Below are 13,188 nucleotides of genomic sequence, written 5' to 3'. Positions count from 1 at the left end.
AATTTTTATGTAATTTTATATAAATTTAACGAATAAAAAATTTAACTTATTAATATATTAACGTATTAGAAAATGTCCCAAATATTTTAAAACCCTCCAAAAATAGAAAATAAAATATAAAAACTAGAGTAACTGATGGGATATTTATTTTAAGAATTTATTTTAATTTTGAATTATAATTCTTAATTAAAAAGTTTTTTTTTTTTTATAAAAAATTTAAATTATAAAAATTAAAATCATAAATCGTGAATTTATAACTGCACTTTTCTTTCTTCGCAGTTTGGATTCCCTTTCATTTCCTTTCCTCTCCTCTCCTAATCCAAACCCTCAAGGCTCAAACGCAGAGATAGATCCGACAATGGCGGCTCAAACATCACGGGATGAGAGCGTCTACTTGGCGAAACTGGCCGAACAGGCCGAGCGCTACGAGGAGATGGCCGATCATATGAATAACCTTGTTACCGTCGTTGCCGCTGGCGAGGATCTCACCGTCGAGGAGCGGAACCTCTTGTCCGTGGCCTACAAGAACTTGGTCGGTGCTCGGCGCGCGTCGTGGCGGATCGTCTCTTCGATCGAGCAGAAGGAGGAGTCCCGCGGCAATGCCAGCCACGTCGTCGCCATCAGGGCGTACAGGGCGAAGATCGAAAGCGAGCTCTCCTCTATCTGCGGCGACGTTCTCGATCTGCTCGAGAAGAAGCTTGTCCCCTCGGCCTCCGCCGCCGAGTCGAAGGTGTTTTACCTGAAGATGAAGGGCGATTACCACCGCTACCTCGCCGAGTTCAAGGCCGGGGACGGCCGCAATGAAGCTGCCGAGAGTACGCTTTCCGATTACAAGGCTGCTCAGGTTAGGATTTTCGCATCTTTTTGTGATTCGATTTGACCGGTTTCCGATTCCATTTATGGCTTGTTTTCTTTTGTTTCTTGGATTTCTTGTAATCCTTAAAATAAAATGGCTGTTTTGCTCAACTTCGAAGGAAAATGTTTTATAGTAACTTGAAAATTCTTGCACTTGGTTTTAGGACTTGGGACTGAAACAGAGGTTTCATTCGTAGTTGCATTATAGGGGTCAGCTAGGGGATTAATCCTGTTTGTTTCTTGGAATTTCTGAGTGGCTATCTTGGCTTGATGATCTTTATTTGGTTGCTTTAGCCCGTTTAGTTATCTGATTCGAGTTTTTAATTCGAGTTGAGACGTGATTTATGTGAGAATTTTTTATTATAATAAAAAAATAGATGTGACTATTTGTGAGAGCTTTTTACTGTAGCAAAACTCAAATCGGTAAAATGAATGTGACCTTAGTCTTTCTGAGTTTGTGATGTCTTTGTTTTATTTTTTTTGATTCATACTTGTGATATTTTGTTGATTTTGCATTATATTATACGTTCGAACCTTGCATTTTTATTTTAGTGGTATTTAGATCAGATGTTGAGTTATGGCACTTAAATGAACCCACTCTGTGTTTTTGTTTTGAAATATTTTGTTGCAGGATATTGCAACTACTGAGCTTGCTCCAACTCATCCTATCCGTCTAGGATTGGCTCTTAACTTCTCTGTGTTTTACTATGAAATTTTGAGCACTCCTGATCGCGCTTGCGCTCTTGCAAAGCAGGTAAGGAAATTTCAATTTGATATGTTAGTTTTACATCGATCCCTGTTGATCTTGAATCTTTTGATTGGGTATCGTTCTCAGATAAGCGCTCTGCCTGGGGTTGCACCCAACCGAATTCCAGATTCTTTCAGGGCCATATAATCATAAATAAGTAGAACTCTTTTATAATAAATATGGTAAATATAGTCTAGCTTAGCTTGCATGTGTCTAATCCCGGCTAGCTTATTTCTTATTTAAATGATGGGTTTGGTGATTTTCGGTACGATGCTCAAATAATCAATTACAGTGCTGGATTTGCCTCTTATTTTTCACATTCAATCTTTTGTTCCCCCCACCCCTAGCTCATTTCATTTTCATACAATTTATGTCGGTATATTCCCATGGTTTTCTGCTTTGTAATCTAAACCGGCTTCTCAATGTTCTTCTCTTTATTTATGTTTCGTTTAGGCGTTTGACGAAGCAATAGCAGATCTGGATACATTGGGAGAGGATTCCTACAAGGATAGCACTCTGATAATGCAACTTCTTCGTGATAATCTCACTCTGTGGACATCAGACATTCAGGTTTGATCCTAATCCCTCTTCCTCGTTCCCCCATTAGTTATTGTGGATTAACGATGGAAGATTTATGAACTCTCTGGGTTGTGATTATTTACTGATCAATTTCTGCTGGTATGTTTGTAGGATGAGGGAACGGATGAAATAAAGGAAGCACCTAAGCATGAGGGTGACCAGTAGAAGTGAGAAACTTCACACCTGCGTAGGAGTATTCTTTCCTAACTGAAGTTACTTGGTCCTAGTTTGAGTTTACCATTTATTCATAGGGCTTATTTCTTGTGCTCCGGATTTAGGGGCTTTGCTTTGTACTTAGATGAGCTTCCTACGGTGTCTGGTTAAGTTTTAGTTTGGATGATTAACTTGCATCTCTTTCAAATTCTTGTTAGCATGTCGTGAAAAAGTATTGCTCAAGCGATTTCCATCTTATTGATCGTTGGAGGGTTTTTGTGCCCTTGTATTGAAACGATGAATAAGATAAATTTATGTACTAAATGAATTTTTCTGCGATATATCCTTATATTTCTTGTGTTTTTTATGGATAAACTACAAATCTATTATCTTAAAATTATAGGAATTCCCTCTGAACATAGGCACGCGTTGCAAATTCCCTCTGGAGTTGGTTTTTTTCCTTTTGTTTGCTCAAAAGACAAGCCATAAGGTGTATTAGTCAAGAACTTTGGGGCCTTAGAAGCATGACAGAGGCTATATACTCTTCGGAGTTGCGCCTTGCGCGTCTCTGTCTTCATGTTAAAAGACAGAAGCTATTCGTGAGGGGCAGACAAAATTGTCTGTTGACGGTTTGGGAGAGGCAAACGAAATTGTGTCTGTTCAGACGGCAGCGGTCGTAGCACCCAACAGCTATTCGGGAGGGGCAAACCAAAATTGTGTTTATTGAGACGGCAGCGTTCATAGCACCCGAAAGCTATTTGGGAGGGCAAAACGGGAGGGGAAAATGAAATTGACTGTTGAGACGGCAGCGGTCATAGCACCGGATACTTCAAAACAAAATGGTTTTTGGGATTTCTGTGGGCTTCAAATTCAAAACGATTTATGCTAATTATGCTCACGTATAGACTACTTAGTAATGGGCATGTTGGCTATGTTGGCTTTGATGATCTTTTTTTTTTTTTTTTAGAAATTGAAACTGGAATTAGATTAAACAGAAGCATCACGGTACTCACAATATTTGCAATGCTATCAGGGAATTCTTCCAGCCAAAATTGGTCAGAGTCTAGAGAGATGACAAACCTTGCTAGTTTGTGGGCAGCTTCATTACTGATAAAGCCACACGAACCACCACCAACTTCTCTAAGCAGCACTCTAATATCTGCTAAAACAGGCGCCTTCACAGCCAAGCTGGCTGGGCTATTAACAAAGGTTTTAACCGTAGAAGAGTCACACTCGACCAAAGAGACCGCCAAACCACTATCTTTTGCAAAAAAAGAAGGCTTCCCGAACAGCTAGTGTTGACAAATTTGGCGGTAAAATAAGAAATGAGTAAAAATGAAGATAATATAGACACATAGTATTTTACGTGGAAAACCCCTAAAGGAGACGGGATAAAAATGACGGGGCAAGTGTAGAAGGATTTCACTATGAAAAATAGAGATTACAATCTTCTCTCTATATTACACGGAGAAAACAATAAGAACCTCTCTCATGCAAATAGGAGAAACTACTCACAAAAGAAGAAAAGCTAGAAAAACTAAGGTCGTGTTTAGAATTGATCCCGTTTTTATTTTTTACGTTTTTCGAGAAACAAAAAATTAAAACTTTCTAAAACAGTGTTTGGTGCAATAAAGACAAAACATAAATGAAAACGATTTTTTGGTTTAGTGTAAAATGAGAGAGAAATGAAAATTTCATTTTTTGTTTTCGTTTTCTCCTCTCTTGAGCAGAGAGAGAGAGAGATTAATGGTTATTTTTATACTGAAAATAACCTCTTGATAAAACTAATAAATGCATTTTCAAAAATAATTTCTATCTGAGATTGAAAACGTTTTCATTTTCATTTTCATACAAAAAATAAAATAATTTTAAAACGAGTTCTAAACGCGCCCTAAATTTCTCTCACACTATGGGACAACTCTCAAAAAAAGAGAGAATGGGACGATCAAAAACTGAGGAGGGAGCTCAGTATTTATAGGCCCAAGGCCTCCCCCCTTTTATTTCCTTCACATTTCTTCCTTCCCTTCTCTTCTTTTCCTTTCTTCTTTCTTCTTCAAACTTGTGGGCTGCTGGGCTTCTTTTTTTTCTTTGTTTTCGGCCACCCATTATCTACATCCCATCATATTTGACATTCTCCCACTTGGAGATTTGATTGAAGATCAATCATGTCTCTACACCATCCTTTCTACCTTGTCGCTGCCATGCTACTTACGTTTCTGCTAGGCCACTTGAGGATCTACACAATTTGAACTTGTCAATATTTAGTGGCTTGGTCAAAGCATCTGCTAGGTTATCCTTGGTGTGAATCTTATGCATATCTACGATGTCGTCTTCCACTACTTCACGAACAAAGTGAAATTGAACACCTATGTGCTTCGTCCTGAAATGAAAGGCTAGATTACTTACACATTCGCTCTGACTGTCACAAAACAAAATAATCTTTTCTTCTTTGTGCACGAGCTCCTCTAATAACCTCTGAATCTAAATTGCTTCTTTGTAAGCTTGTGTAGCCGCCACGTATTATGTTTCTGTTGTAGATAACGCTACAATGGACTGCAATTTCGACACTTAGCTTACAACTCCTCCTGCAAGTGTGAACACATAGCTTGTAGTGGATTTTCTTTTATTTAGATCACCTGCAAAATCTAAATCCACATAGCCTCTGACAACAAACTTCGATCCTCCATAACATAACGCAACATCTGAGGCACCCTTGATGTATCTCAAGATCCTCTTGATAGTACTCCAATGTTCTCTACTAGGATTTACCATGTATCGATTGACCGCTCCTACTGATTGTGCAATGACTGGTCTTGTACAAATCATAGCAAACATTAAGCTACCCACTGCTGATGCATACGGCACTCGATGTTGGGAAAGGTGTCCTTAAAACATGAGATGTAATAAAGATATTTTATTATTTGATTAATAAAATAGTTTATTCATTATTTATGCGTATGTATTATTGAATAATTTATGAATATCATAGAAAATTCTGCAATTGTTTATGTAACCTTAACTATTGTATATAAGTGTTATATACGAGAGGACAATATTTAAGGATAATAATCGAAACAATGTTCGTAATGAATGTAATTAAAGTTTTCAGAATCTTTAATTAAAACATTATTAATGCGTGTCATTCCCATTAAGAATGAAATGGTGTTATCCGCATCATTAATATAAAGGGATATTAAATGAGTATATTATGTATAATGAGATTATGTAGAACTGGAACACATACACAATTTGATTTTCTGATAATTTCCGTTAGATATAGAAAATCAAATTTGAGTCTACCATTGGTCATATATAGAATGATCTTAATCCTGAGTTGTTAGTAGACTCCTATTTGTGGATTTGTGTTCTTTTATTTACTCAGTACGGATTTCGATATCTTAAATCCTATTCCTTGTATCTTGAAAACATGATGAAATGGATGAAATGGATGACCTGGAATGCTGATATACAAGATGGTATTCATTCCTTCTTTTTTGAAGAAACAGATAAATAATTCCCTTGAGAGTTGATTCGGTACTTGAATAAGTAACGAGTTCGTATTCATGAATGTGTTTTTATGAATATACTATTCATTAGAGAATTAATGGTACTCAAAGATAAAGATGTAATTAGAGAGGTTAGTGGATTTTACCTAACTCTAATTATGAATTATTTATGGATGATTGATCTATATGTAGTGACTATATCAAATGGAAACTTCAAGTTCTTAGAAGTAAATTATGTTTATAATTTCGAGAATGCAATTTCAAGTTTTTAGTGGAGTAACTTTTTAGAATTAATGGAATTAATTAATTAATTAAAGAGTTTAATTAATTATTAATTTCATTGGAGCTCAGAATTATAGGTCCATGAGTCCCTGTGTTATCCTTGTATTATTTGCAAGACAAGATGAATTATCAAAATTTTATTTCACTCGCGAATAATTAATTAAGAATTAATTATATGTTAAATAATGTGATTATTTAATTATTTTGTTCACACACTGTGGTTGGTCCATAGGGGGCATGTGACAGGGAAAAATCTCACTGGGATTTAGTTGCTTGCTCTCCAAATAATCCGGTTTACTTGTCTGACAAGTTTTCTAATTAAATTCAAAAAGGCAACTAAAGTGTTACTTTATTTGGAATCCGGTTTACTTATTTGACAAGTTTTTTAATTAAATTCAAAAAGGAAAGTAAAGTGTTACTTTATTTGGAATTGAATTTGAGCTAAAATTCGAAACTGGAGAGAGCAAAGAATTTTTTTCTCTTTCCTCCTTAGTTTGGCCGACCACCATATAAGGAAAAGGAAAGGAAAGTTTGTTTCCAAAATTAAAAGGGAAACTGTATTTTTAATGAGATTAAAAATATAGTAGTTACTAATTTCCTATTTCTTTGTTTACAAGCAAAAAGGTTCTTCTAGTATTATATAAATAGGAGACAATATGAATTGGAGAAGTTGATTTTTGATATCCTAATTCCATAGTTGGCCGAATTTCATAGAGAGAAAAAAGAGAAGAAAAGTTCTTCCAGTTTTTTTCTAATTCTTTCACATATATGCGTTGCTAGTGAAAGAATACAAAATTAGCGAGTGATCCTTTCTGATAGTTTTTACCTTAAGCCCACACTCATCGTCTTGTGAATTTCAAGGAGTAGACGAGGAAGACTTGGGTATTCTAAGAAAGCTTTGGAGCGAGGATTGTCCATTGGTCAAAGAAATCAAGTTATCCGCCTAATCATTAGCAATGTATCTATTGTTATAAATTAATGAGATTAATTTATTATTGCATAAATTAATATAATCTATAGCGTATTCAAAAGTTTTGTTATACACGATCTGCACTACCACGCTTATGCACTTTGAAAATGTTTCAAAACCAATAACTGGTATCAAAGCAGTCAATAGACTATATTAATTTATGGCATGATCATGTGATAATAAATCTTTATTAAAGATGTGATATTTAATTTGTTTGTATGTGATGGGTAGACACTTGCATTTATCATGGATGTTTATATTTACTCATGTTTGATGAATTTATAGATGATGGATTTGGTCGTTAATTATATGGTTCCATGGATCGGTTTTATTTATTTGTAAAATTTTTAAATTTGATTAGAAATTTTGTAAACCTTTAGATATAGGATTTTTGTTGTAATTTTATGAGATAAGATTCAAAAAATCCGGATCACCTCCGCCGGACATCCTTACTGTTGCTGTTGTCGCTGCAGCAGCCCGCGCGCCCAGCAGGCCCGTGACGCCCAGCATCCCACGGGCCTAGCTGCTTGCACGTTCGCCTGCGTGCCAGCGCGCCTGTGTGCCCCGCCCACGTGCCTGCATCTATGGCTGAGCCACAGTGAGCCAAACCAGGCCCTTATGATTTGGTTTGCAATTTGATCCAAAAGAGTTTTGGATGGAGAAAAAACGGAGCCCGGACCCGAAGAGGATGAATTAGAAGACCGAATTAAATTCAAGGCCCGTTGATGTAAATTATTGTAATTTTAATTCCATTATTTATTTCAATTGGATTGTAATTTAATTATTCGTGAAACTTGATCAAATTCGTCTCAATAGCTGATTGCTTATTTATATTTCATGAGATGAATATATATTATATGTCCATGCATATAACATGCCATATAGATTAAGTTTGCCTACTCATATGTTTAATTACATGTCATGCATACATGTACATACTATTATTTATTTATTTTGTTAAACGAGTTTTGAAAAATAAAATAAGAATTATGCGCTAAATTAATTTAATGAGATTAAATTAATTTTATTGCAATGTTAATTTGCAAAAAAATGTAATTATATGAAATTATATTTAAGAGTTAAATTTTAAAATTTCAATAAAATGTTTATTTTATTGAAGTTTGAAAATCATAAGATGATTTTTAAAGAAAATACATATTTATAAAATATTAAGTAGAAAGTCCACGGTTCTTTTTTCCTAATCAAAATGGTGTGCATGTATTATTTTTGACAAGGAAAACTTTCGCCTGTGAACAAAAATCTCCCTGATACTCTTCCACAAAAAGATAGATTTAAAAAAAAAATAAAAGAAAAAAAAGGAAGGAGTTCGCAACCAATCTAAAGGATATTCCATCAGAACTAAACAAAAATTATTGCTAGTACGCAGAGGCGTGTTGAGAAATCTGTTGATCTTTCTAATTTTAGAGATAACGAGCTTTTATGTATTTTAGCAAAAGCACCAACATGAAAAAAAAGAGACGGCACCATAACCATCATTAAAGCAGACCATTTTTAAGTACTCTCTCTCGATCAAACTACAACAACTAAAACATAAAACTTGACTGTTCCATAAAAATTCTATATTAGCTAAATAAACTACAACTTCACACGAACATCATCAATTCAGGCCTGCTATACACATTGTTATGCTCATCTTCCAGCGTCGGATAAGCCGCCACAAGGGCATCTTGAGCTCCAATATACAGCGAGTTGTAAATCTTCCAATAAACCTCTCTAACCTTCCTTGCAGGATGGAAAAGCCCTTGAAGGCAGTAGTTCAGGACAATGGCAGCACCCAAAGCCACTCTCATCCCTTCAATGGCTTCCATCACGGCATTTATGACATGTGGGGAAGTCTCGAATATGTTTGGCCACACATAGTTCAGCAGATGGACCAGCGCATCCTCGCAACCCAATCCTGCCACTCCCAGGGCCATGTGTTTCACGGCAGAAGCTGCGGTTTGCCTGTGCACCAAATCTCTGTCCATCAGGGCATCCTCGAGCAAGGGTGTCACAGCATAAATGTAGTCCTTCCCCATTTCACCAATGTACTCGAACAGGAACGAGAGTGATTTCAGGACACCATTCTGAACGTTCAGCTCCGGAACACGGTACTCATTCATCAGGGCAGGCAGAACTGTGAAAGGCGAACAGGTTTCGGCGACTATTGCAATAGCTACAGTTGTGCATACACGGTTTTGACGTTCCTGAACCTTTAGATTGTTCAACAGGGTAGCCAGCACATCTTGTGGTCCAATAGCTTTAGCAATGTAACCAAATGTGTTCACCGTAGCTCGACGGATGCCCTTTTTGTGGGCTTTAAGCATCTCAAGAAGTTCGAAACATATTCTCATCCACTCCCTAGCGGGAACAAACTCAGCACCACGATCAGCAATACGACCCACAAGGTCAATACAGTTTTCTTGCACTTTCTCGTGCCTGTTCTTTAAAATTGGAGTCAACCTGGGAAGCAAATCCTTTATAGGAGGTGTCATCTTCGTCATACCAATGACATTAACAATTGCCTTCAGCGCCCCGAGAATAGATCCAAGAACTTCAGGGTATTCTTCTCCCAAATACTCGTATAACACAACACCAAGATGACCCATGAGTTGTTCTTCTTGGCACTGCTTCATGACAACAGCAATCCTTGAAATAAGATCAGCCGCCTGCTGTCTAACCTTTGCACTCTTATTATTCAAACGCCACTTGATGGTACCACAAATCTGAGGTAAATACGGCTTTACCCTCTGTCCAAGAGAATTTACCACTGCTCCAAACCCATTAAGCATCACATTGGCATCATCACTGGTCTGCTCTTGGAAAGCATAGAGAATTCCATCAATCAGAAGCTCTTCCAAGCGAGCATCAATATCAGACGAACCCAAGTTTGCTACAACCTTTTCAATTGTCTCCATAACCATTCGCCTATATGGTTCACTCTCGTCCTTGAGATCCTCAACAACTCGTCCAACAATATCAGCAACACCAACTTTGTTTGCCATCTCCACAGTTGTTTCCACTAGTTGCTTATAGTTCCTTCTATCCAATGCCATCCTCCTGACCCAGAAGTTCTTGAAGAACTCGGGAAGAATATCAGTTCTTATGTAATCAGCCTCCACACCCTCCGTACTCACACACTGCTTCACCACTTTCAGCACAATTTTTTTCATTTCTTCATCAGGTGACTGGAACTCTCGAATCAATATAACCATCACTTCCTTGGTATAGTAACTGGCATATATTGCATCCATCAAAGGAATAATAAAACCAATGGCCTTCAAAAATGCAGCCAAGACCTTACCACGGTGCGACCTAATACCTTTCCACAGCGGCTTCAAAACAGAGTCGAAGCTCTCAATACCATATGGAGCGGCAGCTTCTGCAAGTGCAGCAAGTGAGAGGGCAGTAATTGTCCTCACCTTTTGATTCTCATCATTCAGACCGTGCTCTATAATCTCCACAAGAGACCTCAAGTGGGGAAGAACAGCACAACCAATCAAGATGGCAATCTGCTGAACAATCTTGATACCAGTGTGCCGAGCTTGCCAAGATTTCTTACTCTGACAAACGGCTTTCAAGAATGGCAAAAGCGCAGGGATACCAAGAGCAGAAGCAACAACACTAAAGGCTCTAGCAGTTGTGTTTCTAACATACTCATCGATGTTGTCAATATCAGGACGCATAGCGGCGATCATAGTCGCCAACCCTGCTGCTTTACTAAGATTGGAGATAATCTCTCTTCCTTCCACTCTAGCATAATAATCTTCATCAATCAATAAAGGCTCAATGACAACAAGAATTTTGTGAACATACGGTCTTACCAATTCATCCAATTTGTAAAGCACCCTATCAATGACCTTAACCAAAAGATGCCTCTCTTGGTCCTCCAAAGTAGGTTGCATAAGCAGCGGCAAAATGCGGTTAAACAATGGACCAGCACCAAAGTCTCGAGCTTTATCAGTAAGCTGTCTTAACGCCGTTTTCCTCTGTGGCGGTGTACCATTTTTAACCTTGAGCAAGAGCTTCATAATCTTCCTCTCTTTTTGTTCCTCGGGGGACAGTTCTTCCTCATCCTCTTCGTTCAACAACGCCCCAAAATACTGGTAATCCTCTGGTTTCATAAACGGCAAACCACCCGGAGCTTCCTTTGGAACATCAAACTGCTGCCCGCGGTTCTCCTCCGGGATTGCATAAAGAGGAGTTCCCATCGGTGTCGGCGTGGCGAGCAGCTTCCTTGCCGGAGTTCTAATAGGCACGTAAGAAGCCGGAGGCTCCAAAATCTTATAACCCTCTTGTGGGAACATAGCATCAAGCTCTTCATCAGTCAATGGGCGGTTTCTCTCCTCAATATCCTTCTCCCACCTCCATAAATTATACTGCTCCGGTGTAACCGTGCCACGCAGATTAATAGCCCCCGGTGTTGGAGTAGCAAGCTCAACCCCTCCAACAGGAGTCACACCAGGAGTATAAGCAGCCGCGGGCGTAGCTCCCGCCATCGGAGTCGCACTACCCATCGTGGCCGGGGTCTCATCCCACCTAGACCTCTGCTTTTTAGGAGTCGGTGTGGCCATCCCCGCAAGCTTCGGGGTAGCATCCCAAGTCATCCCGGCAGGGGTAGCGCCAGGGGTGACCGCACCAGCTGGGGTGGCATCCGAATCCGCCACTCGCCCCGGTGTCGGTGTCTCATCCCACCGGTTCCTCCTCGCAAGCGAGGGCGTTGAATCCCCCAGTCTCCCAGGCGTCGGGGTCGCGTCCCATCGCCCCGGTGTCGTATCAGGCAAGTCCCAATCGGATGTCGTCTTCGCCTTCTTCGCAGTGCCATCGTCCTGAGACAGGTCCCCCCTGTTCCTCCTCTTCTGCGGCTGGGAAGCATCGGCCGAAGCAGCCGGCACGCCCTTCTCCGCCGCCTCCTTGGCGGCCTCCTCTTCCTCTTTCTTCTTCTTGGCAATAAGTCTTAGGGTTTCCTCCTCCTCCCTCTTCAACGCCTCTTCCCTCATCACATCCGCATAAGTCCTCACCGACGGGTCCGGCGTCTTCTCCCCAGAAGCAAACGGATCGTTTCGGTCCGGCGAAATCACCCGATTCAGCCTCCGCTGCCTGTACGGATCCTCTCGATCGATAATCTTCTGCGACTTCTTAAACCCTAAATCCCCATCTTCTTCCCCTCCCCTGGGCACCTCCTTCATCAGCGACTTCGGGGCGGTATACGACGCAAGCTTGCGAGCGACCTCGTTGTCCATCGCGTCGAGATCCTCGTCGTCGTCCATTACCGGAATAGAGGAGACATAGGCATCCTTGTCGTTGCCACCATAGAACTCGGTATCGTATGTGACGGAATTAATCGAGGCAAGTTCTCGCTCCATTTTTCTTCTATCTTCCTGTGTCTTCGCGATCTCCGGGTCTACGGACGCCATTGTTAACCCTTCCGAAACCCTAGAAATTTGCGAAATCTGGTGAAACAAATGAAAATTATGGTTAAAGTGAGATATTAATAATGAAATGCGAAGTGAATTTGATTTTGGAACTGACCTGAGGTTTAGGGCTGGTTCTTGGCTTTGTTGTTTTTGTTCTTCACAGTTTCTTTCTTTCTAGGAGACGAATGACGATGTAGGGTTGGAGCTTGAGATGAAAATGACGAAAAGCCCGATAAAATATGAATGGCAATGATGTTATGGTTTTGGATTTGGGGCCCCGAATATCGTCTTGATAACCGACATTCATAGTCGGAAAGTCGGTTTGGATCTTTGGGCTCCGGCTCGGCCCATAGGACATTATTATGGATTTATTTACAGATAAGTCCATAACATATCAAGAAATGACCATCATATCCTCCATTAGCTATTCCTTAAAATTATTTAATTCATAATTGCTCATATAATAAGAACGTGCATGACAATGATTTTTTTTTAAGTGCATGACAATGATATTACTTCGATTTTCATAAAAGTTTTATATTTATAGTATTGTTAAGTTTAAAATATGTTTACATCATAAAAGTATATATTTATAATATCGTGAAATTAGAGACATGTTTTAAATATGGAATTCCAAAATGATCACTTGTGTAATTATTTTCGCTATAATGGATATAG

General features: G+C 39.1%; 2 protein-coding genes across 2 annotated transcripts; one reads left to right on the top strand and one right to left on the bottom strand.

Annotated features, from left to right (window-relative positions):
• Positions 1 to 273: 273 nt before the first annotated feature.
• Positions 274 to 2,694, top strand: LOC21400181 (14-3-3-like protein F). Its single transcript, XM_010095829.2, has 4 exons — positions 274 to 844; positions 1,487 to 1,609; positions 2,057 to 2,173; positions 2,294 to 2,694. Exons 1-4 carry the CDS (start codon positions 359 to 361, stop codon positions 2,345 to 2,347), a joined length of 780 nt encoding a protein of 259 aa, XP_010094131.1. The 5' UTR covers positions 274 to 358; the 3' UTR covers positions 2,348 to 2,694.
• Positions 2,695 to 8,485: 5,791 nt separating this feature from the next.
• On the bottom strand, positions 8,486 to 12,737 carry LOC21400179 (splicing factor 3B subunit 1). Its single transcript, XM_010095827.2, has 2 exons — positions 12,626 to 12,737; positions 8,486 to 12,546 (listed from the first exon to the last, which is right to left on the bottom strand). Exon 2 carries the CDS (start codon positions 12,508 to 12,510, stop codon positions 8,698 to 8,700), a length of 3,813 nt encoding a protein of 1,270 aa, XP_010094129.1. The 5' UTR covers positions 12,511 to 12,546; positions 12,626 to 12,737; the 3' UTR covers positions 8,486 to 8,697.
• Positions 12,738 to 13,188: the final 451 nt, after the last annotated feature.

The sequence above is a fragment of the Morus notabilis genome, unplaced genomic scaffold (assembly GCF_000414095.1).
Source record: "Morus notabilis unplaced genomic scaffold, ASM41409v2 Scaffold1219, whole genome shotgun sequence".
In the NCBI taxonomy this organism is placed as follows: Eukaryota; Viridiplantae; Streptophyta; class Magnoliopsida; order Rosales; family Moraceae; genus Morus; species Morus notabilis.
The sequence above is the reverse complement of the archived record's forward strand: the minus strand, read 5'-3'. Positions and strand labels throughout refer to the sequence as shown.

Bases quoted from the DNA above. Each gene is read 5' to 3' on its own strand.
- LOC21400181 (XM_010095829.2), top strand. From the start codon at position 359: ATGGCGGCTCAAACATCACGGGATGAGAGCGTCTACTTGGCGAAACTG. The intron at 1,610-2,056 runs GTAAGGAAATTT...TGTTTCGTTTAG, and splicing joins CTTGCGCTCTTGCAAAGCAG to GCGTTTGACGAAGCAATAGC. The intron at 2,174-2,293 runs GTTTGATCCTAA...GTATGTTTGTAG, and splicing joins TGTGGACATCAGACATTCAG to GATGAGGGAACGGATGAAAT.
- LOC21400179 (XM_010095827.2), bottom strand. From the start codon at position 12,510: ATGGCGTCCGTAGACCCGGAGATCGCGAAGACACAGGAAGATAGAAGA.